Source organism: Ahaetulla prasina, chromosome 13 (assembly GCF_028640845.1).
Source record: "Ahaetulla prasina isolate Xishuangbanna chromosome 13, ASM2864084v1, whole genome shotgun sequence".
Taxonomy (NCBI): Eukaryota; Metazoa; Chordata; class Lepidosauria; order Squamata; family Colubridae; genus Ahaetulla; species Ahaetulla prasina.
Genome location: NC_080551.1, coordinates 26,060,633 through 26,082,912, shown reverse-complemented (window position 1 = coordinate 26,082,912; position 22,280 = coordinate 26,060,633). Strand labels below are relative to the sequence as shown.

At 47.3% G+C, this 22,280-nt stretch overlaps 1 protein-coding gene across 5 annotated transcripts in view; it reads right to left on the bottom strand.

Annotated features, from left to right (window-relative positions):
- Positions 1-2,055: 2,055 nt before the first annotated feature.
- TLN2 (talin 2) overlaps positions 2,056-22,280 on the bottom strand; it is a 76,641-nt gene continuing 56,416 nt past the window's right edge. For 4 of the 5 annotated variants that reach the window (XM_058156189.1, XM_058156186.1, XM_058156188.1 and 1 more), the window contains exons 41-58: positions 20,997-21,143; positions 20,377-20,478; positions 19,935-20,054; positions 19,147-19,293; positions 18,878-19,044; positions 12,528-12,711; positions 11,872-11,997; positions 11,105-11,221; positions 10,564-10,749; positions 9,447-9,554; positions 9,150-9,255; positions 7,854-7,978; positions 6,419-6,544; positions 5,779-5,841; positions 5,370-5,552; positions 5,079-5,204; positions 4,578-4,735; positions 2,056-4,256 (exon numbers count right to left, since the gene is read on the bottom strand). In XM_058156189.1, coding sequence (XP_058012172.1) covers positions 4,607-4,735; positions 5,079-5,204; positions 5,370-5,552; positions 5,779-5,841; positions 6,419-6,544; positions 7,854-7,978; positions 9,150-9,255; positions 9,447-9,554; positions 10,564-10,749; positions 11,105-11,221; positions 11,872-11,997; positions 12,528-12,711; positions 18,878-19,044; positions 19,147-19,293; positions 19,935-20,054; positions 20,377-20,478; positions 20,997-21,143 — 2,262 coding nt within the window. In that variant the 3' untranslated portion in view covers positions 2,056-4,256; positions 4,578-4,606. The remainder of the gene's footprint in view (positions 4,257-4,577; positions 4,736-5,078; positions 5,205-5,369; positions 5,553-5,778; positions 5,842-6,418; positions 6,545-7,853; positions 7,979-9,149; positions 9,256-9,446; positions 9,555-10,563; positions 10,750-11,104; positions 11,222-11,871; positions 11,998-12,527; positions 12,712-18,877; positions 19,045-19,146; positions 19,294-19,934; positions 20,055-20,376; positions 20,479-20,996; positions 21,144-22,280) is intronic. The other variant, XM_058156187.1, reaches the window with a different exon arrangement.

Here is a 22,280-nt window from a genome sequence, read left to right as displayed (position 1 = left end):
TCTGGAAACTGAACTGTGAGATCCTGGGCCCCCCAACCACCGTCCTGGCTCAAGCTGCTTATCCAAGCTTTTAGGAAGGAAGCAGATCCTGCCCCCTTTCTGCTCCTGGTGGGAGGCAAGCCCTGGAGAGGGATGCGCCCCACACCCTGGCCGTGAGGGGAGCTTCCTAGCTGGCCTGTGAGATGCTGGACCAGAAGGACCCTGGCTGGCTCCAGAAAGCCATCATTCACTTTTATTGCAAGGGACCATAAATTTCCATTTTAAAAATGAGCCCAGGGGAAACCAAGCCTTTTCTGGCCCTTTGTGTGCTCTCTGAGGAAGGCGGTGATTTATGCACATGACGTGAGAGCATTTTGTACTCTCCATTCCAGAGGACAAAGTGGAGCACTTTGAGGGTGGGGGGGGGGGCAGCCAGAACCTTTCCCTCCCCTGATGATGCGAGTGGGGTCAAGACACTTGCTTGGGGCAGCCCTCCTCAAGCTTGCCCTCCCTCCCCACCTGGTTGGAGTACATCTCCCATCATCCCCAGCCAGCATTTGCTTCAGGAAGGCGTTGGTTGCACTAACTAACCCCTAATGCTAAACCTGGTGCCACGTGGAAAGGTTGAATCTGTTTGCAACTCTAAGCCAGGGTTTCTCAACCTGGGTAATTTAAGAGAGGTGGACTCCAACTCCCAGAATTCCCCAGCCAGCCTAGAATTCTGGGAGTTGGAATCCACCTGTCTGCAAGTGGCCTGGGTTTCTAAGCTGTCATGCCTTAGAACAGTGTTCTAAGCCATTACAGGTAAACCAAACCCTAAGCAGCCAGGTAGGTCTCTCTGCCTCGGGGAGAACCAGCTGCTGACTAACAGTTACCCTCCCCAACACACACAAAACACACACAAGGCCCCACCCTTCAGCCTGGCTGCATGGGCAGACGCCTTTTTGATCTGGCTTCTGCGATGCTTCCAGGATGAAGAACAAGAAGCACGAAGCACAGCTGCCTTCTGCCAGCACAAAAACAGCGCGATCCTGCCAATGGTCAGCCCTAAGACCGAGAAGATTTTGGCACCAAGCCTGGGAAGTGAGGCAGGCAAAACTCTAGTGAATGCACCAGTGGGGAGATGAAACGGCCAGTGCCAGACAAAAGACTGCCCCCCCTTTCAAACCAGCCCAACCTGGAGCACCACAGATGGTGACAACTCAGCTCAGGAATGCCCCTCGGCCAGCCACAAAAACGCCGAGCATTTCTGAATTCCTGAGCTTGGAAGGCTGGCCGGCAACCGAGGCTGCTTACTAAGTTTTCCTGCCTCACCAAATATGCTGGGAATGCGCAGTCTCATTTTCAGCGTATTCCTTTTTCCTCCTCCAAAGGGGCTTAAAAGAACGGATCAGATGGGCAACGCAGAATTTGGATTGTTCTCCAAAATGTTATCATTGTCCCTCCCTGAGAGCTTCTGCACCAGAGACAAATCCCTTGTGTGTCCAGTCACACTTGGCCAATAAAGAATATATTCTATTCTACTCTATTCTGCTTACCCCACTTGGTTTTCTTGCCTCTTCCTTTGATGAGTTTTAGACTGGAAGCGCTTTGGGGCAAAGATTTGGCCTCTTGAGTGCATCAGTGTCTCTGTGCATAAGCAAACACAGGGCTCATTGGTGACTCTTCTATCTTGATCACACCTACTGTCGCAGCTCTCACATTGCATGCTGGATTTACGTTCCTCCTAAGAAAGGATCTGGGAATTGGCTTAAAAACATCCCAACCTTCTAGTTCTTCAAGGGCAGCCCAAATTGGGGCACGCTGTAGTAGCCAAAAGGGGGAGCCGCTTGGACACAAATGAGCCTCTGACCAGGATCAAGGATCACTGGTCCCCTCAGCACCATTACACAAATGAACACAAACACAACAAGTTTTAAGGCTCTCCACAAGGTGGACCCTGTTCTTCTCCTATGTAAGGCAAGTGTCGTGACCCAAGGATGCTCAACTGAACTGGGGTGCACAACATTTTAGAAAACAATCCCAAAGCAGATGCAACAGACAGAATTGTTGGTGGGTTCATGAGGAAGGAGCAACTTGGTTCAAAATTTTATTTAGGGTAAATACAAAACAGCTCTGTGGGCCTGATAAAGAGCATACGTACAGTGTAACATCAAAAGAGCACATCATTTGGGACAGTTGCTATCTTCCTTTGGGTGGGCATGGCTTTTTCTGGGGGCAAGCCCTTCTCCCAGAAGCCTGGGGCCACGAAAGAAGCCTCAGCTGCATTCAGATGTTTCAGGGTCCCACAGCGATGCAATCTGTAATAGCTTCAACGGTTGGTTGATGGGAAGGATCATGGGCAAGTCCTCCATCCCTCTTACTTCCAATGGGGACATTTCACGCTCCGACATGGCTGACCAAGTGTCTTCTTCAACAGCCGAGCACCAAGGGTGGGATTTTGATGGACAAGAGCAGAGGGGCATAGCCTGGAGAAAAAGAAGTCGGGGAGCTCCTTCGTCAAAAGCTGCCCTTCAAAATCTGTTTCCCTTTTTGACTGAAGCACCGCAGACCCATCAGCAATTTAAAGCTCTTTGCCAGCATGGCTGTTTTGCTGGAGGAAGCCTGAGGAAATATTGACTGCATCCAGAATGTGGAAATTCCTTCGCTCCCTTGCTTGGCCTCTCTGCCTCTGGACCCTGAGCCTCAAGCCCCACTTTCTGCATATATCCCTAAATGTCTCCACTGCACAATGCCAGGGGAGCATTTTGTGTATGTTTTACAATGGGGGAGGGGCAAGTGGACAAAGCTGAGGACAAAACAGATCTGTCCAGAAAAGCTGGTCCTTCAAACCTTCTCGACCGAGCCAGACCGGAGCCCAGGCAGGTTGCTGCAGGAAGCATCCTTTTCCAAAACTACATGAGATTCTTGCAAAGTGTTTTCTATCCAGTGATCCGTTTCCCATGACCAGGTGGCATGACTGGGAGCCGCCAATCACGGGGACCCTCATGAAACAAGGAGATTCCTCCTTGCAGAAGGGGGTCTTTGGAGGGCAGAAACCGGGCTTTGATACTTTGGGCATGGAGATTGGATCTTCTATCCAGACTGGCCATAAATAGGCTGGAGGACACAGTCCAGAAGCAGATTTTGCCCCAACTTCTACGGCTTGGCATGTAGATGCCACCCACCCAAAACATCCCTGGCTGAGAGTCTCCGGCACCCAGCCTGAGCATTTTGCCCAGCTGTTCGGCCAGCTTAAGGCCGGAAAGACATTGCCTGCATCCCGTTTAGTGCTTCCACAAGGACTGGAGCAGAGCGGCTGGTTTCCAGGAGAGCAACGAAGCTTAAGAAAGTTTCAAGGTATTCAGGAAGGTTTGAGAAAGCTTCTCCCCCCTCCCCCACCTCAAGCAGACAAATTGAAGCCCCTGTTCTGGAAATTTCTGCCACCCAACAGTTTGGTTGATTGAGACGGCTCAGCCAGAACGTATTAAGGAATTGCCCTGTTTTCAGTCCTGCTGTGGTTTGGAATAAGAAACGCAAAGGATAATTTTACCTTAACTAAGATTTTATGTCACATTAAATGAAAAACTAATTGCAGCGTTTTTCAAACTACAGCCTCTCTCTCAGATGGAGTTTTTTGTCTAAAATGCTTCAGTTTAGAGAGTGATTCACTGATCATCTACTGGAAAAATACAGTCTGGCTTTATTGTTCAGGTGTGAAGTATGTAGACGAGGTCTTTGCGATTCCTAATACCAGTGTCTGACTCCCTTAGCAAAACTTGGGAAAGAAACAAACAAAGAAGACCAATATGCACGTTACTAGTCCTCAGGGGTTCATCCAGTTTGAACTCACAACCCAAGAGCAGCTTTAACGGACACAATGTGGTGCCATCCCGGGTCTCAATCCGCCTCTTGGGCTTGTCCTTGTTCGCAGCAGTGAAATATTGAAATACGGATCAGGTCAGACATCCCACAAAACAAAGTCTCCACAAAAGCAAGAGAGAAAAATGGTTGTGTTTAATGCTGAAAAATTGTTTGGTGCCCTTTGCTCCAGTGGAAAACGGGTGAACGGGCATCGCTCCAAAAGCAGGATTATTCTAATTCTGGGTGGGGGTACAGGAGGGGCTGCTGCTGTCCACAATGTGCTGAATTGAGTACTTTTAGTGCAAAAAAGGTCCTCCGTTTGTGAAACCGCCTCGTAACACTGGCAGAGACTCCCCTGCCCCCAACTCCAAGGAGGCGGCTTTTCTCCGGGTCGAAGGCTTCTCCAGCCTGCTTTCCCACAGGAGACCAAAGTCCTTAACGCAGGTCAGAGAGGATAATAAATAGATCAAAACTTCAGGATATGTTATAATACTGACTTGATCTGCCCGGTTGCGAGAGGCGAGATCTTTTGCTCCTGAGATACAAGAAATAAAGGTCGGGAATGGGGGTGGGGGCACAGGGGTACCCTAACACTGTACCATGGGGTGGGCTTGGCAAGAGGCTGTGGCTGAAGCATTGGCTCTTCTCACACAGCCCAGATGTTGGCAAGGGCTTGGCAGAGTCTCTCTGCAGCACGGCCCCTCCACCTGCCCACCTGCCCACCCGCCCACCCACCCATCCCACGCTCGGCTCACTTTCTTCCCAGTGAGACCCCTGCGGGCGTTTAGCCTTCTTCTTCCCGCAGTTCGCTTGGGAGGAACTTATACTGCTGCTGGCGGATCTGGGCCAGCTTTTTCCGAGCTTCCTCCAATTCCCGTTCCTTCTTCAACATCTCCTCCTGGGCTGCGATGATCTGGGGAAGCAAAGCAAGGATGGGTCTACAGAAGTCCAAGGTACAAAAAAACCAATTAACCCCCCTGCACGAGAAGGAGCTGGACCGGGGAGGAGTTCAGGTCATGCGGTATCTGAAACCCCCAAGGGAACCTCTGAAGCTGCCCTCACCCTCTACTTTCTCCCTTGTCCCAGGCAGAGAAGGGGCCACTTGGGACTTCCTGAAGTAGAAAAAGCTGCTTTCTCCCAGGTCCAGTGAGTCCATCATTCCTCCTACAGACTCCACCCTTCCTCAACCCCAGAAGAAATGAGGGGGTGGGGTGGGGGGCAGCAGAGAAGCGACTGTATGGAGGGAGCAGACTCACCTGGGCGATGCCCCCCACAAACTTGGTCTTCACCACCACGTCGTCATCATCCGCCTTTCCAAAGGCCGCCTTCTGGGCCGCCCTGACCAGGTTGTCTGACGCCCGTTTCACGGCATTTCCCGCCACCTGTGGACAGAGAGCAGATACAGCACGGAAATGCGTAATACTCAGACCGTACATAATTGGAAGATTATGCCCCCAAAGAGCTGCATCAGCTTGTGAGGGAAGAGCCTGATTCAGGTCTCCCCCCTATCTGTTCGGGGCACCCTCCCTGCCAATGGGCCTGCTCACCTGCAGCCTCCTCATGGCCTCGGAGTCCTGGTCAGCCTTCACTTTGCAAGCCACCAATAGCTGAGCCGTGGAAGCGGCCACTTGCTTGGCCGAGGAGATGAGCTTCTCCTCACTGGCGTGACCTTGGACCGAGGCGTTGGCCGCCTCGCAGAGGTTGCTGGTTGCAGCTGCCACCATCCGGGCCTGTCGAGGACATCCGAAGAGGGCCAGGCCCCACCTGAGTATGGAACTGGGCCGGGTGTCCCTCAGATCCGGTCAAAGGAGGACAGGTGCTCTCTCCTGAGTCTTTGTTGAACTCTTTGTGGAGGTTATTGCCTCCAGATTTCTGGGGGGGGGAGGGAACCACCCCCAGCCCCCAAGAGGACCCTCCAAGCTTCAAAAATGAATGGAGATCTCAGAAGAGACTCACCGCAGAAATCAGCCCCTGAGACCACTGACCATCATCGGCGGCGTTGGCAGGAATGGCCCCCACCTGCAAGTCCAAATTGAAAAAGCCCTTCAGAACATTTCAAAGTGTGCTTGTTTGGGGAATAAAATGGGAAAGTTTTTTTGTTTTGCTTTCTAAAGCAGCATTTCTCAAGCTTGGCTATTTGAAGGTGGGTGAAAGTCAACTATACCAGCCTTCCCCATTCTGGGAATTGAAGTCCACCCGTCTTCCAGTTCCACGCTTAAGAAGCTGTTCTAAAGAATCCTTTGTCTTCCAGAGAGCATCAAACCACATGCTTGGACACTACCCAACTGCAACCCTCAAAGGCACCCCTGCGCTTGGTTTTTCCTCCCTGCTTCTCTGGATTTGCTCTGGGTTTGGGTTCACCCATCTCATTAAGCTGCAAATGCAGGTCTGCCTTTAGGTCAGCCAGGCCACCCCGGGGATTTTACACTTGGAGCTGGGAAACGTTACGATGTAGAAATATAGGAGGCCAGGATTCGTAGGGCAGAAAGGGTTTGATAGGAAATAGGAAATGCTAGAACGTGGGGCAGATGGACAGAGAGGCTGAACAGACCCAGGGAGCTTCCCAGTGGCGGCTTTGGGGGTCTTGGCCACCCACCTTGCCTTGGGCGACCAGCTCTCGCTGGGCAGCAGAGGCTGACTTGACCAGGGCGCTGGTGGCCGCAGCGATGGACTTGGCTGCTTCGAGAATCTGTTCTTCAAAATCGAGGGTCTCGTCGGCCTGCTGCAATCAGAGAAGAAGCCCATCAGGCTGGCCGCGCCTGGCCCTTTCCACAACTGACCGCCTGGCCTCACCCTGCTACTGTATTTTAAAACCTTCCCTTCAACAAACCCCACCGGATTAGATTTTGTGGCCATGCAGGCCAGCCCCCCATACGGAGGTCCAGCCTCTTGGAGCAGAGCAGCAGAGAAACCAAAGCCAATAGATAAACATTAAATCAAGCGCCTGGCTGCATCTCTCTCTCTCTCTCCCCCCTGTGCAACCTTTATACCAGTCTGGGAGAGAGGGAAAAAAAATCAGAAGAATCTGCAAAAATTCCTCTAAAACCCCTCGGTGGAATTTGTTATTGCCTCCTGCCGTGTTCTACGGAAAAGAACGCCCCCGGAGACAAAGCGAGACACCGTAGGAATGTTTGCTATATAGTTGGGCTAAATTACAACCTAATATATCAAACATATCACACAGAGTCTCGCAGGACAAAAAAGGCACTTGGGGAGGGGTCAAGCGGAGGAGGAGGAGGAGAGGCATGCTCAGTGGGGGAGGTTCCTCCTGCCCACCCTCCAGCGGCTCCAGCCCACGGGCCCAGGTCCAGGGAGCCTCAGGGAGGAAGGCCTCCGTTGCAAGAGAGGTCTCCTGCTGCCCCCAACAGCTTCTCGGCTGGAAGCACACGGAAGATTTTCTATCCCATGTTATGAGCCAGAGGCCAGGAGAGAGACAATGGTTGGTTCCCACCAAGGTTCTCCCTCTCTCAATATATTGGGAAGCATCCGGACCAACACAAAGCATCAGCTTCCATTCCAACCTATCTCAGAAAAGTTCAACTGAAAGAGCTTCACAGTGTGACCGATAATCTCTGGGCAGCATGGGAGAAAAAGGAAGCGGGTGGTGTGCCACGAGCCACTTAGGTGTGACCTCTTCTGATCTGGCTGGTCTTGGAAAAGCAGCAGCTTTGGCCAAACGGCGTTGTTCCCACGTGGCTAGGGGAGGCCTGAGATGGCAACCACAAACAATGTCCTGCTAAAGTTTCCTCACCACAGGCCTCTCTTGAAGGTGGCAAGGTCTCCCCGCCTCAGCCAAGCCTCTTCTTCTGCCCTTGCAGACAGACTGGCACAGACCCCCTCCTCTTGTTTTACTGAAGCAATTCTTTGGGGCTCCAAGAGACCGTGATTTCTCAACCCCATTCAGCTAAGACCACTCTAAGAGCACCCCATGCATCTCCCCAGCCCTTCAGGAGAGGGGAGGTTCTGCCTGCCTGTGGGTCTTCCCCAGAAGAGGCTCTCCAGACTGCAGCCCCCCCTCCTCCCCTGCTCACCTTGGGCTTGGCTCTGGGTTTCAGCTGCTCCAGCTTTTTGGCAGCTGCTTCAATAGAAGCAGCGGCTCCAAGTAATTCCGTCTCGGCAATCACAGTGGGGTCTTCAGGGTTGACCCATTCGGTACCTGGAGAGAGATTGTAGACAACAATACAGGTTGTTATAGTTTGTTTTACAACTAAACTAGCAACCATTTGATTTCCTCAGCTGGGAGACAGATGCCGCTTGCGTAGCCCTCACATGTTGATTTCATGCGTTGTGTAACTGGTTCCTCTGGACTTCTGTTTGCTGTAATGTCTGCTCATTGACCATTTATAAACATTTCACTTTGAAGAGATGCCACACCAGGTCACAACAAGGTACCAGAGAAAGTTGTTGTACAAAAGCAATGGAAGGAGACACCCTCAACTCAAACGCAACACCTGGATGCCACCAGCTTGCCACCAACCCCTTGGGTTTCCTAACCTCGGTAAGACGTATGTGGGAGTGACCAGGGCAACGAGAGCAGCCAAGGGAACGGACGGATAAAAGGCAGCTCAGCCCACAGCAGGAATGTGGGTGGGCAAGAAGCCCAGAAGAGACCCCTCCTACTTTTCTGGGCTGTAAAGGAGAAGGAGGGAGAACTGTTTTGCCAGAGCTGAAAGGTTCTGTTAACGGAACCTTACACTGAAGTAGCATTAGCTCATCTGGTTGGGTTTCCTGTCTAGTCTACTTATTAATGCCGACACAAACCCGAACCCGCAGCCCTGGGATTTTCTGCTGGTCTCCTTCCCAAGGTCAAAGAGGGTTTATGCTGTCCAGCTTCTAAATCTAGATAAGTTTAGGCAGTTTCTAGGTCAACATAAGGAGGAGAAGATTATTCCTTTTTCTCAATTTAGCTCGGCCAAGAGAGATCCAACACCGCCGACTTCTACACAATGCTCCTGTTTGGGGTTTTCACCACGTGTATCCCCTGCTAAGAGAGGGAGGAAGGCCAGGAGCCTTTTGGCAGCAGCCCCTGCCCAGACAAGGACCTCCCCTCACCTTCCTTTCATCTCCACAGGAGGCCAGGGTGGTTCCAACCCTACTGAGTTTGAATTGTATCATTGATTTGATTATACTGTGGATAACTCAACATGCATTTAATTCTGGCCTCTACTTTCATGCCGTTTTTAAAAATGGAAGATTGAGTTGTGCGCCCCAGTGAGACAGTCCTGCAACTCCTGAAACAGAGCCCCTTCCTCAACTACCCAGCCATTGTTTGCATTACTCTCCATCTCCCAGGCTCCGGTGTAATTTCTGCAGGAGAGAAAATGTACCTTTCATGGCTTCGGCAGATTGTATGAGTTCCGTCACAGCCCCCGCGACCCCTTTGGACAAAGCAGTCAGCAGGTGCTTCAGCTCAGCACTGGGCTTCTGGAGGATCTGTGTGCAGGGAGCGGGAAGGATGAGGAGGTTTCCATAGCATCTCCCCCTTTTTTTCCTCTAAAACCTCCCTTCTCTTGATCTGACCTGGCCAAAACCAGGCATTGCACAGCCGGCACAAAACACCCCCTGATGCCAACACAGAGCAGCATTCTTGGCAGGAAGGGGCAAGGGAGGGGCGCTCTCTTTACCATCAGGACATGTTCCAAGAGCTGCAGGTAAGCCAAGGTGCACTCCGTCCCATAATGCAGTGCCCTCATCCGCACATCTTCGCTGACATCGGGGTGGTAGGAGGCTTGCTGTGGGGCAGAACACGGAGCCCTTCAGAGGGAGCCAAAGCTCCTGGAAGAGGTAGGGAAGCCACAAAAAAAGGTGCCCGCCCAGGTTGGGTCTTCGCACAGCCTTTGGTGTAGAAAAGGCTCAGACGCCACCTTCCTCCGCAGCCGATGCCTCGCCCCTCCTGTTCAACTGATTGTGTGTGTGTGTGGGGGGGGGCTTTCCCAATCCTGCACCCCCCCAAGAAATGAGCATTCCCCTTTCAGCCCCTCCCCCTCTTGCTGAAGCATTTCCACTCCCAGCTGCCATGGGGGGGGGGGCGCGACAAAGTTTGACCAGAAGCAGCAGTTCAGCTTGTGAGTTTTGACCTGGGATCTGAGCTCGCTCTCCGTCTCTTGGCCAGGATGGGATACAGCAGTTCCCAGGGCTGGGGCTGCTTCCAAAGGGGGGTGTGTGTCTTTTACTCCCGATTCCCTTCCTCAAACAAAATTCCAAATCAGTTGTCTGGGCTCTGCAGCTCCAAGCAATGAGCAGCTCAAAACAAGAGATTCTATCCCTATTCATCTCATGCTTACACTCAAACACAAACACACACTTACTTACACATACACACACACACAAACACAGCCTCTGAATCACTGGGCTGCACTGTTGGCCCCCCAAAATAACCTTTATTTAGTTCTCAAAACCCTTCACTCGTTTCTTTGCTGCCATTGCTTAAACTCAGGAAGATGAGTCCAGTGGGGTATGGAGCACCCCCACTCCTTCTGCCTTGTGCCCTGAACTGGGGGTTGGAGGGAGGCTGCCCTCCAACCTGGAGAGTACCCGGACTTCTCTCCCCATCCACAGCCCCAGTTGTCTGTGGCAATTGATCCAGCCCCTTTGGAAAGCTATCCGTGTCCCTTTCAAAAGAAAATCACCTGGGGGACAAGACAAACTGATCTTCAGTGCAACACACAGACCCACAAACACTTTCCAAATGCAAACCTGCCCTTTCTGAGACGGGGAGCCCTGAAGGGGCCGGGAGTTTACCTTGCAGGCAGCCAGCATCTCGGCTACGGCTTTGCGGCTGAGGTTGGCCGTGGCGATCACATCCTCTTGCCGGCAGGAGTTCCCGGCTGCCACAGCTTTGGCTGTTGCCATGGTGATGCCTTTCGTCATCCGGATGGATTCTTCTGGGGAGCAGGTCTTCTCGGGAACCTCCTTGGACTGGAATACCTGGAGGGGGGAAGGAGGTGGGAAGAAAGGTCAGGGGTGTTGCCGTGGAAACGTCAGGAAGCAGTGGGGGCGGGGAGACGCTCAATGCAAATGGGGCCAAGAGAAGTCCTGGTGCGAGCGTCCATCCCCACTGAAGGAAGCAAGCCCAGAGCTGGCAGGGGAGAACTGAGACCCTTCCTCTAAAAGGGCAGCAAATTTGAGGCTCCCCCAAAGCTCTGAGCAAGAAGCCACGGGAATGGTGGAATTGTGGCCTAACCCCAACCTTGAAGGGTAGGTCAGAAACCCTCCCCACTCCCACCCCCATATATCTCAGTTTTGCCACGTTGCAGGGGAATGAGCTTGGCGGCGGGGCTACCGTGAGCTCCTGCTTGATGTACTCTATGGTGGCCTCCAGAGCCCTGGTTCCACGCGTGGCCTCGTCCTCCACAGCCTTCACCGTCTTCAGGAGGGAGGTGACGTTGGTCACCATCACCTGCAAGGAAGGAAGAAGGAAAGGAGGCGTTGCGGCCGGTCTCCCTGGATGGCCAAGGAAGCCCTCTGCAAGGCAGGGCCGATCCTTCCCGGGTGCAGAGTTTCAACAGCAGTATTTGGGCAACCGTGTGGGGAATCTAGCCCCACTATGGAGGGATGGCCGATGGAGATTGGGGCAAATAGGAAATCTCTCTGGTGACCGACACTTGGAGCCTCAGCAGCAGGCATTTCATGAGCAAACCTCTCTCTTGGGAGGCTGCAAGAGGAGACCCTGGCTGGTCGAGGGTGGGAGAAATGAGCAGTCAGGTAGCATCGCCCATTATATTAAAAGGCATCAGTTTCATGAAAGCCTTTTGATAAAACTTATCATGAACGAACGAACAAACAAACCCTGAACAGAACTATGCACTTCCCTCAGATGGAGCATAATATGCCTCAAAGTTGTTTGCAAGAAAAGCCAAAAGCCCAATTCTCCCCCAGGACGAAAGGCAGCTCTAGTGATGAGAAAGGCCACTGCATGCGCCTTAAACAGTTGTGGGCCATGATTTGCCAGTTCTGGGAATTTGGGTAAAAGCAAGAGCGACATTGGAGACAGAAAGCCCAGCCTCTTGTGGGCTCCTGTGGGCAAGGGAAGCAAATTCTTTCCCATACCTTAGCAGCCCCCTTGAGCTGGTACATGGACGGGTCGTCTGCTGGCTTGCTGGCGGCTCCTTTGGTGGCACCGATGAGGTCAGACAAGGCCTTCGCCACATCCTTAATGGCATTGATTAGCACAACCTGTCAAAAGCAGGGCCTGTTAGTGGCTCTAGATGTTCTCCATTAGCCACGTCTTCTGGCCTTTAATGAGAAGACATTTCAGCTTGTAAAGTCAACTAGCATTGGAGAGCAGCTAGAGATTATTTCAACAGCCAGATCTCTAGTGAGACGGGTAGCTATATAAATTTGATAAATGTTTGTTTATCGAATTTATATTGTTGCCTATTCGCACATGGCAACTCAAGGCAGCTTACACATATAAAAACCTCATTTAAAAAAAATAAAACTAATAAAAAAGAATCAAATAAATTAATATAATACAATAAAATAAAATATAAAATATAAAATATAAACAGTAGAACAAATACCACTGACCTATAGCTCCCAAACCTCTTGGCCCAGTCTCTGGACTCTACTCTGGCACAGAGGACTTCTCTCTGTCCACCCAGTTTGGCTTCAGAAGCTCAATCGAAGGCAAGAGGTTCTGGGTGACCCAGCCCTCCCTCCAATCCTAGGATGGGGCCTATCCCATGTCGCCCCTCCATACACACCTGCGTTTCAGGGTCATCTGAGCCCAGGCTGGCAGCTCCCAGCTTCACCACCTCTGCTAGTTGCGTGATAGTGCTGGCCGAAGACTGGGCAGCTTGGGCCAACTTCTCCTGGCTGGAGGCGGCTCCGGAAACCAACAGCTTGGTGTCTTCAACCAAAGTCTTTGCAGTCTTTAGAATATTTTCCCTGGGAAACGGAACAGGGCAGAAGGAAGTGGGGTAAGCAGGACTAGGCACAAATCAGGTGCAAAGAAGTGAGAGCTGTTTATGCCGGTTTTATTAGTGCATTTCTGACTGATTGCCTCTCGCGTTTGAATCCTGCTTTTGCATTCTACCTCCCTTTTAGCTTTAATCACATTGAGTTGCTGATATGAACTTTAAAAATAAACCAATTACTGTATTTTTCGGAGTTGACTCAGCCTTCCATCCTCCCGAGGTCATTAAAATGAGGACCCAAATTGTTGGGAGCAGATATGCCAAAATGCATATTTGCATATATACAAAATGCGAACTATCCTTTAACATCACGCTTCACTTCTTACTATGTTACAGAGCCCCCGACTACGACATCGCACATGCAAACAAGTTAACCACACTATTAACATGGGTAGCCTCTTGACTTCCGGTTTGGCTCCGCTGTGTTAATGGCGGCAATTTCAGTCCGCCCGTTCTTTGTGATTCTGTGAGAGCTGTTTAGACAGTGCTAATCTTCTGTCAACAGCTCGTAAATCTCTGCCTCGGGCAAAGAGGGGGAGATGAGCATTTGAACTGAAGTTTGAGCCCCCAAGAAAAGCCCCAGAATGATTTCTGGTGGTTTGATGGGAAACGCTCCTTCGATAGTTCAAAAAAGCTCCAGAGTCCAGAACGCCTCTGCAAAAGCAGAGCAAAACGCAGCGTCCATCTCCGTGACTGAAGAGGATTTATGATAAATTTTCAACACGGAAGAATCGAAAGCAGGAAGGCTGGCATTTGCTTGTAAGATGATTTTAACTCCCTGACAGAGAAGTTATTTGAAGAGTGGAGATGAAGAAAGATGGCGTTTTGTTTTTTGAAAGTGAAAGCTAAGGAAATGCTGATTACAATTGCTGGTGTGGAACCTCTAAGAAGAAAATAACAAGATTTTTTTTCTAAATGGAATTCTTTTTAAAAAAATCTATTTCTTTTTATTATCTTTTTTTACAGTGTTTAAGAAGAAAAATTTATTGGGTTTTTTTTTTTTATTCCTCCCCTTTTTTTTTTCTTCTTCTTCTTGATATTACTTAGTTTAAAATGGCTTTTAAGCAAAGAGATTTAACCACTTCTAAATTATTGGAAATATCTTCACTTCAGGTACGGAAATTGAAAGAAGATATTAAAGACAGTCTAAGGAATTTTTTACAGGAGCTTATGGAGGCTCATCTTTCAGAAATAGATCAAAATTTAATGAAATGGAGAGAGAAATACTGGATTTTAAAGATTTGGTGGAAGAGCAGAGTAAGGAGATGAAAAATTAAAGGAATCAATTACTCCATTATTGTTATCTAGTACACAGACAGAAGAAAGACTGAATGAATTTAACCAAATTAATTTAGATTTGCAAAGGAAAATAGATGAAGTTCAAATTAATTTGAATTTAGAAAATAAAATAGATGATATTCAGGTTAAGGCTGATAAGGCAGAGGAAGAAAGGGTTATATTACAATATAAATTAATGGAATATGCTATAAGGGTAAGGGTTTAAGAGAATTTAAAGAGGAAAATTTGAAAGAGATTTTTATTCAGGCCTTTGCCCAGATAGAGGAATGGAACCAGAAGATTTTGAAGTTAATATTGAAAAATTTATCGTGTTAATTCCTGGTGGGCAAGGCAGAAGTGTTTACCGAGAGATGTGGTTATTTATTTTACAAATAAGAGGATTAGGTATGGAATTTTGCAAGCATTTTATAAAAATAAATTTCAAATATTAGGACAAGATATAATAATGATGAAGGAAATTCCTCCTAAAATGTTAAGAAAGAGAAAAGAATTTGCCTTTCTGGTGGATGAGCTTAAGAAACATCAGATATATTTTAGATGGGAGGTTCCAGCAGGTTTAACACTGAATTATAAAGGAAAAAAGTATTTTCTCAATACAATTTGTAAAGCACGAGATTTTTATACTAATGTATTAAAGATTGGGAATTCTTTGTTAACAGATGTTAAGTTGAATGGTGAATAGATGGTTGAAAATGTGTAAGATAGAAGAAGGGGAGGGAGAATGTTTAACTTTATTAAATATGATTATGGTTAATTTTTGTAAATGACTTATTGTGGATATAAATGTGTAATTTTAGGGGTACTATATGATATATTAAAGGTATAAAGGAATAGGAAGATGGAATATTGTTTAATTTTGGAGGATAGATAGTAAAATTTAGGAACTTGGATTAAATATTATATTTAAGAGATGGATGTAATGTTAATTAGAATGTAATTGTTATAATAGATATATTGTGGATGATATAGGTGTAATTTTAACAATGTTATTTGACATAAGTAAGGTAAAGTGAAGATTTTAATTATTACAATTGACACTTTGGATATTTGTAATATTATTTGTTGTATATATAAATGTTAAAGATGTGAAAAGATGGACTATTGCTTACCCCTGAAGGTTGGACAGAAAAATTAAAGAAACTAAGTCGGAAATATGAACTATTTTTGAGAGATTGCTAAGGGAAGAAAGACATTTTAGAAGAAACCTTGGTGAATATTGGAAGATGGAACGTTGTTTTGATATTGATTGATGAAGGTTGGATATTAAAAACTACGTACTTTATTCAAGAATAAACACTAACTCAATTGGAAACTTTGGAGAATTCTAGGAGTGGAATGGTCTGATATATAATGGAGTGGAAGAAAAGTATCTTCTTTGTCTTTGGAAGGGGAGTGGAGGTTTTAAGGAACGACTATGGATTATGATTTGTGCTAGATTTTAATTTTGTTGTTAGTTTTATACCCTGTACTCGGTTCTCGGAAGTCCTGGGGGTGGGGAGGAAGGAAGGAGGGGAGGGGGTAGAAAATGGATTGATAGTTAATGTACAAAGATGATTGAAGATGTATAATTAATGTAAGATCGGACCTGCCTGGTTACTACTTTAGAATGAAGGGAAAGAAGGAGTAGAAGGGAGAAGGAGGAAAGAGAAGAGGAGGAGGAGGAAAGGAAGGAAGGAAGAGGGGAAGAGGGAGAAGAAAGGAATAGGGAGGAAAGAGGAGAGGATGTAGATAAGAGAGGGGGAGGATGGTTATGGAAAGTAGAAGAAGGTAAAGAAGGAGAGTAAAAGGAAAAGGAAGGGGGTGGTGACCAGGCAGATCCGATTAATTGTATATGAGGGTACATTAAATATGTTATTGGATATGTTATTGGATAAGAATGTCAAAATAAAACTTTTTAAAACAAAAAAAAAAACATGGGTAGCCTCTTGCCCTTATCCTCTCATCTTTCTAGGTGACCTCAACCTACCTCTTATTAATTGGAAAATAAACGAATGTACAACTGAACCCATCCATACAACCCTATACAATGCTGTTACAAATCTAGGTGTAGATCAACTAGTAAATAACAACACTAGACTCAACAACTGCCTCAACCTCATTTCTGCAACAACTTAACTCAATTTATGGACTACAAATAAAAGAACCCTTTTCCAACAATGACCACAGCATGATAAACTTTTGTCTCAATATACACCCTTACTAAAATCTCCATAATAATGGGATACTAAACTACAACTTCAAAAAAGCCAACTATGATCTCATAGACACCAACCTCTCATCACTTGACTGGCAAATTCTATTCTCTAACTGTATAACTGCCAAAGACTACTATAATATTTTCTTGCTTGTAGTCAATAGAATTTTCAAACTATATGTACCACAAATCACCACCAAAACCAGGAAAAACAAATTACCCATATCAATAAGAAAGCTCCAATCCAAAAAAAAAATATCCCTCTGGTGAAAAAACAAAACTGGCTATGTAGCTAACTTTAAAAGCCGCTACAAAAATATATGCCACCAAATAAAGACTGAATGCACCAATTACCACATCAAACAAGAAGAAAACCTTCTGTGCACAAAATCCATTCGTGCTTTCTATAATTTTGTAATTAACGAACTTAAAGACTCGAGATCCATCCCACCCCTAAAAGAATCTAACAGTAAAGAATGCAATGATGAAGCCGTTAAAGCAAACCTCTTTAACACATTCTTCGGCTCAGTCTTTGTTAACAGCAATGGCTCATGCCCAACATTCCCTAGTCGTACCAGTAGTGACTACAACGATCTAACACAAATAGATTTCACAGAAGATAATGTTGAAAAGGCGCTACGTAGACTGAAACCATCTCTATCTATTGGACCTGTTGGACTATGTGCATACTTCTTAAAAAAACCTTCCATTGTTATAGCAGAACCCTTAAGCATAATCTTTGAAAAATCTTTCAGGACCAGCTCCCTTCCCAATCTATGGTCACTAGCCACGGTCATCCCTATCTTCAAAAAGGGAGACCTCAGCTTTGTTGAAAATTACAGACCAATCTCTTTATGCTGTGTCACCTGAAAAGTAATAGAATCAATCATCAACCAATCCATTACCGTCCACCTTGAAACAAACAACTTACTCTCTAATAAACAATTTGGTTTCAGAAAAAAATTATCCTGTAATCTACAACTTCTACACTGCAAAAACATATGGACTACAACTCTTGATCGGGGCAAAGCAATAGATGCAATTTACATAGACTTCTGTAAAGCCTTTGATTCAGTAGTACCTGACAAACTACTTCTGAAACTAAAATCCTACGGCATCTCCGGACCTCTCCATAATTGGATAACTGTTCCTGTCAGTCAATAAGTGGTCAAAATAGGCAGCACCCTATCAAATCCTGCACCTGTTAATAGCGGTGTCCCCCAAGGCAGCATTCTAGGACCAACACTCTTCATATTATACATAAATGACCTTTGTGATCATATTATAAGTAACTGTGTTCTCTTCGCCAATGATGCTAAACTATTTAACACTATCAACAATCCTGTACCCTTCAAAAAGACCTTGACTTTGTGTCAGAATGGTCAAAAAATTGGCAACTCCAAATCTCAACCAACAAATGCTCTGTCTTACACATTGGCAAAAAGAATCAGAACACAAAATACAAGCTAGGTGGACATGATCTTGTAGATGACCCTCACTCTGTCAAGGACTTTGGAGTACTCATATCAAATGATCTAAGTGCCAAAGCCCACTGTAACAACATCGCCAAAAAGGCATTAAAAGTTGTAAACCTAATCTTGCATAGCTTCTTCTCCGGTAAGATTACACTACTAACCAGAACATACAAAACATTTGCTAAACCAATTCTCGAATACAGCTCATCTGTTTGGAACCCACAATGCATATCGGACATTAATACAATTGAGCGCGTCCAGAAATATTTCACAAGAAGAGTCCTCCACTCCTCTGCTCACAATAAAATACCTTATGCCACCAGACTTGAAATTCTGGGTTTAGAAAATTGAGAACTACGCCGCCTTCGGTATGACCTGAGCATAACTTATAAAATCATCTGCTACAATGTCCTTCCTGTTGAAGACTACTTCAGCTTCAACCACAACAATACACGAGCACACAATAGATTCAAACTTAAAGTGAACAGCTCCAATCTCGACTGCAGAAAATATGATTTCAGTAACAGAGTTGTTAATGCCTGGACTGCACTATCAGACTCTGTGGACTCATCCCAAAATCCCCAAAGCTTTAACCTAAGATTGTCTACTGTTGACTTCACCCCATTCCTAAAAGGGCTGTAAGGGGCGTGCATAAGAGCACCAGCGTGCCTACTGTCCCTGTCCTAATGTTCCCTTTAATTGTATTCATTTTATGTATTCAATTCATGCTTATACTTATATATATTATTTAATATGTATTTGACAAAATAAATATACATATAAATATACAAATAGAATGAGACTATTGCCTTATACATTGTAAGCCGCCCTGAGTCTTCGGAGAAGGGCGGGGTATAAATGTAAACAAACAAACAAACAAACAAACAAACAAACAAACAAATAAATAAATAAATAAATAAATAAAAATAATTGAAGTTGCCAAGGTTGGAGGAAAAAAAAAATGCTGACTCTGTAAACTGCTTAGAGAGGGCTATAAAGCACAGTAAAGTGGTACATGTCTAAGGGCTACTGCTATTGCTACTACTATTAAACCAACAACTGAGCACACTTTCTTCATGAATCTCTACATTGTCACTTCTTTCCAAACCCCCAAACAATTTCAGAGTAAACCTACTCCTACCCCCCCCCCACTGTGTACACAGCCTCACCTGTGATCGGCAAAGGATTCCTTGTTCTCAGCGTTCAGCGTCCCGGCCGCAGCAAACAAGATGGTGGTATCCAGGTCAGCAATGATGCCAGAGACGGCGCTGGCAGCGGTGATGCACGCCTGGGTGCCCTTGTTTCCTGCCTGGAGAGCTGACAACACCAGGGACACCTGTCCAAGAGGAGGGACCAAGGTGGATGCAGGGATGGCCTATCGAAGGAAGGATGGCCAGGGCAGGGAGGGGGGTTGCGTCCCACCGTGGCAAGCACCCACCTTTTCGCTGACCGTCCGGGTGCATTCGATCAACTCCCGCTTAGTGTAGGCATCAGTTGGACATATCTGCAGGGCGCCGGCTTTTTGGACCAGGAAGATGCAGCTGTGTCCGAGTTCTTGAACCCGGGTTCTGATCTGGAACCCTATCTGTGGAGCCGGAAGATGGCAGAAGAGGAACAGCCAATGAAAAGGCTCCCCTATGGATGTCCTCCCAAGCTGAGAGGCAGGAGAGGCAGCCGAAGGGCTGCAGGAAAAGCTAATCAGGGCTTAGGATGGGCTTCCAGTTGCTGAACAGGAAGAGGCATCTTCAGACAACCTTAAGGAATCCTAAAAAACAATCCTCTGTTTTACCATAGAACCAACGTTATATTATTGTCTGTTATTATGTTGTCTGTGGCTGTTGGAGAATAAAAGGCAAATTAAAGCCAGGACTAACAGCCTCCCTGAACAATGGAGAGGAAATAGATCAGAAGGAGGAAAAACCTCATTAAAGGAAAGTCGCCTGCAATGGATGAAATGGAAAATCCCAAAGGCTTCGGATCTTGGGGTTTGCTAGCTCAGTTTTCTCTTCCCCCCAAATTAGAAGGAAGGTTGGCTTTTAACTCTGAAAGGGGGATTTTATTCTCTGCGTTCTGAAAGGGGTTTCCCATCTGGGGAGGGGGGGGATGCAGAACTTTGAACTGCTGTAGCCGCCCCCAGATCTTTGGTGATTGTCTTGTTTCCCACAACCCCACAGGGCGGGGGGCGGGGGACCCTCATGTACTTAAGGGGTGACAAGGATGGCAGACCTCCTCCGGTTCCGCAGTCCCCGCTGCCATCCGGCCCTGGGAAGCCAGGTGTCCATAGTCAGTGGTCATTTGCGAGGCGAGTCCTCCCAGTTCCTCTGGATTAGTGACCGCCTTGGTCATCTGAAAGGATGGAAACAAGGATGAGCATCTTAGTTTGCCACGTTGCCTTGCAACGCCGACTGGAAGACCTGATGGAGGCTTTTGAAGACTCTGCCCCCAATTTCGCTGTCTCCCTTATCTTTCTCCTAGTCTCCTCCAGTATATTGACCCATTTTATGGAGGGATTCTTTTGCAGATTGAAGGTTCGGTTCTTGTTCTGAACTGTCCCCCCCCCAGCTTTCTATTTTGTCCCTTGCAAGAGACCGTTTTTTGGGCATTTGCCAGATGGATTGATCTGCCTTAAATTAAAAGCGAGGTCAAGTGGTGCACTTGCTTCTCTTACCATCTCTTGGGCTGTGACTGCGATGGCCCTGCAGTATTTGACAACTGTGGTCTGGTAGTCGACAAAGGACCCTTTGGGTTCGGACGGTGTCCCTTCGTCTAGCTGCGAGGCGGAGAGTGTGGAAAAGAGAGGGAAGATTCTTAGGAAGGGAGAGTGGAAGACCTTAACCAGGGGCCCTCCAGAGCTGCTGGACTACACATTCCATAATTCTCAATCAGCCCAACCACCAGCTTCAGGTTATGGGACCTGAAGTCCAACACCACTGCCCATCACCTAGAATATCTGACCGAGAACGACCCGGATGCAAGAAAAGATTGAAGTGACCCCATCTTTTTGGGTAGAACCCCAGCTGGAAGACCAGCAGACTAATTTCCACTTGCCTGGGAGAAGGACGGCAGGGCTGGGCAAGGATGCCTTTTCCCCAAATCCCCTTCCCCTATTTCAGCAAGTAACATAATAACAGGAAAATTGCTGAGAAAAGATGGTGATGATAACACTTAAGAAATAAGTGAAGAAGTTGGATAGTTGTCAGCCCAGTCTGAGCCTCCTTGGATGTCCTGAGAAAGCCGCCTGGGCCCCTCAGGAGACGTCGCAATGGATCCAGAAGGTTCTTCACCCACCTTGCTCATAGCTTCAGCGATGGAATCCACCATGTTCCCCACCATGCCTACTTCACTGGCAGCCTCATTCAAGGTCACCATGATGTCATCCACGGCTTCCTTCATGAGCTGTGCTGCTTCCAGGATGGCATCATGCGTGTGTGACGCCTGGGAGAAAGAACAGAAACCCGTCAGCCTTTCCTTCCTTGGCAATGCAGTCAGGCGCGCAGAGCCCCCTCGCATCCTCCGGTGGGACAGACGGGGGACTGACGGCTCTCCAGGTTCCCCTAGAAACAGAGCATGGAGCTGCAAGGAAGAAGAGGACTCCTTCTGGAGCAAGAGGTTTCTCAGAAGGGCCGCAGAACGGATCAATGGAAAGGACGTCTCTCCAAAAGGCTTTTCCCCAGCAACTGCCACTCTAAAGGAGGGCAGGTACATGTTGAATTAAAAGCTTCCTGGTGTATCACAGGAAATACAGCAACTGTCCAGAGTGGCCCCAGTATTTAGTCACAGGATCTTAGAATCAGAAGGGACCACCGAGATCATCCAACCTAAACCAGGGGTGAAATGCTCCCAGATTGGACTGGATTGTGCGATCCGGTAGCAATCATGGCCGGTAGTTCGGCCGTCCGCCCGGGTGTCATTACCAGGAAGTAATGTCTTTTTTACCTTCTGTGCATGCACTTCTGGACCGATAAGGAAGGTAAGTAGATTTCACCCCTGACCTAAACCTCTGCACATCCTTTTTTTTTTTTTTAAAGGCAATTAGAAGATTTTCTGCCTGAGTGCCTTGCGGAAGACCCTAATCAGACGGAGTTGATTACTGAAGGCTGTGTTTTTAATTAAAGGCCCTTGCCAGAGAGGCAGCAAAGGAATTCTCCTGAGCGCTCATCACGTACCGGCGTCTGAAACGTGATTGCTCCCAAGGAGCTTTTTTTTAGACTTCTAACATGCAAATCATGTTTTCTTGCTGAAATTTCCCTTCTGACAAACGAGACATGTTTCAGGGAATAAGCTGGCTCTGGCTGACTGCCCTCCACATATGCCAAATTAAACCTCCCATTATCCTGAGTTAGCCCAGCCTGGCTGGGAATTTGGGGAGTGGGAGTCCCTGCATCTTCAGGTTGGCAAGGCTGAAAAACATGAGACGATGATGGGCTTTCCGTCGCACATATCCAAGTTCAAGTGAAGAGTCAATTGAGGATACTGTGCAAAGGAAGAACACAGATAGTCCTCAATTTACGGCCATTACAAGCATGATGGGCAGATTCCATTACAGTCATAACTTGAGGACTACTTCTGAAA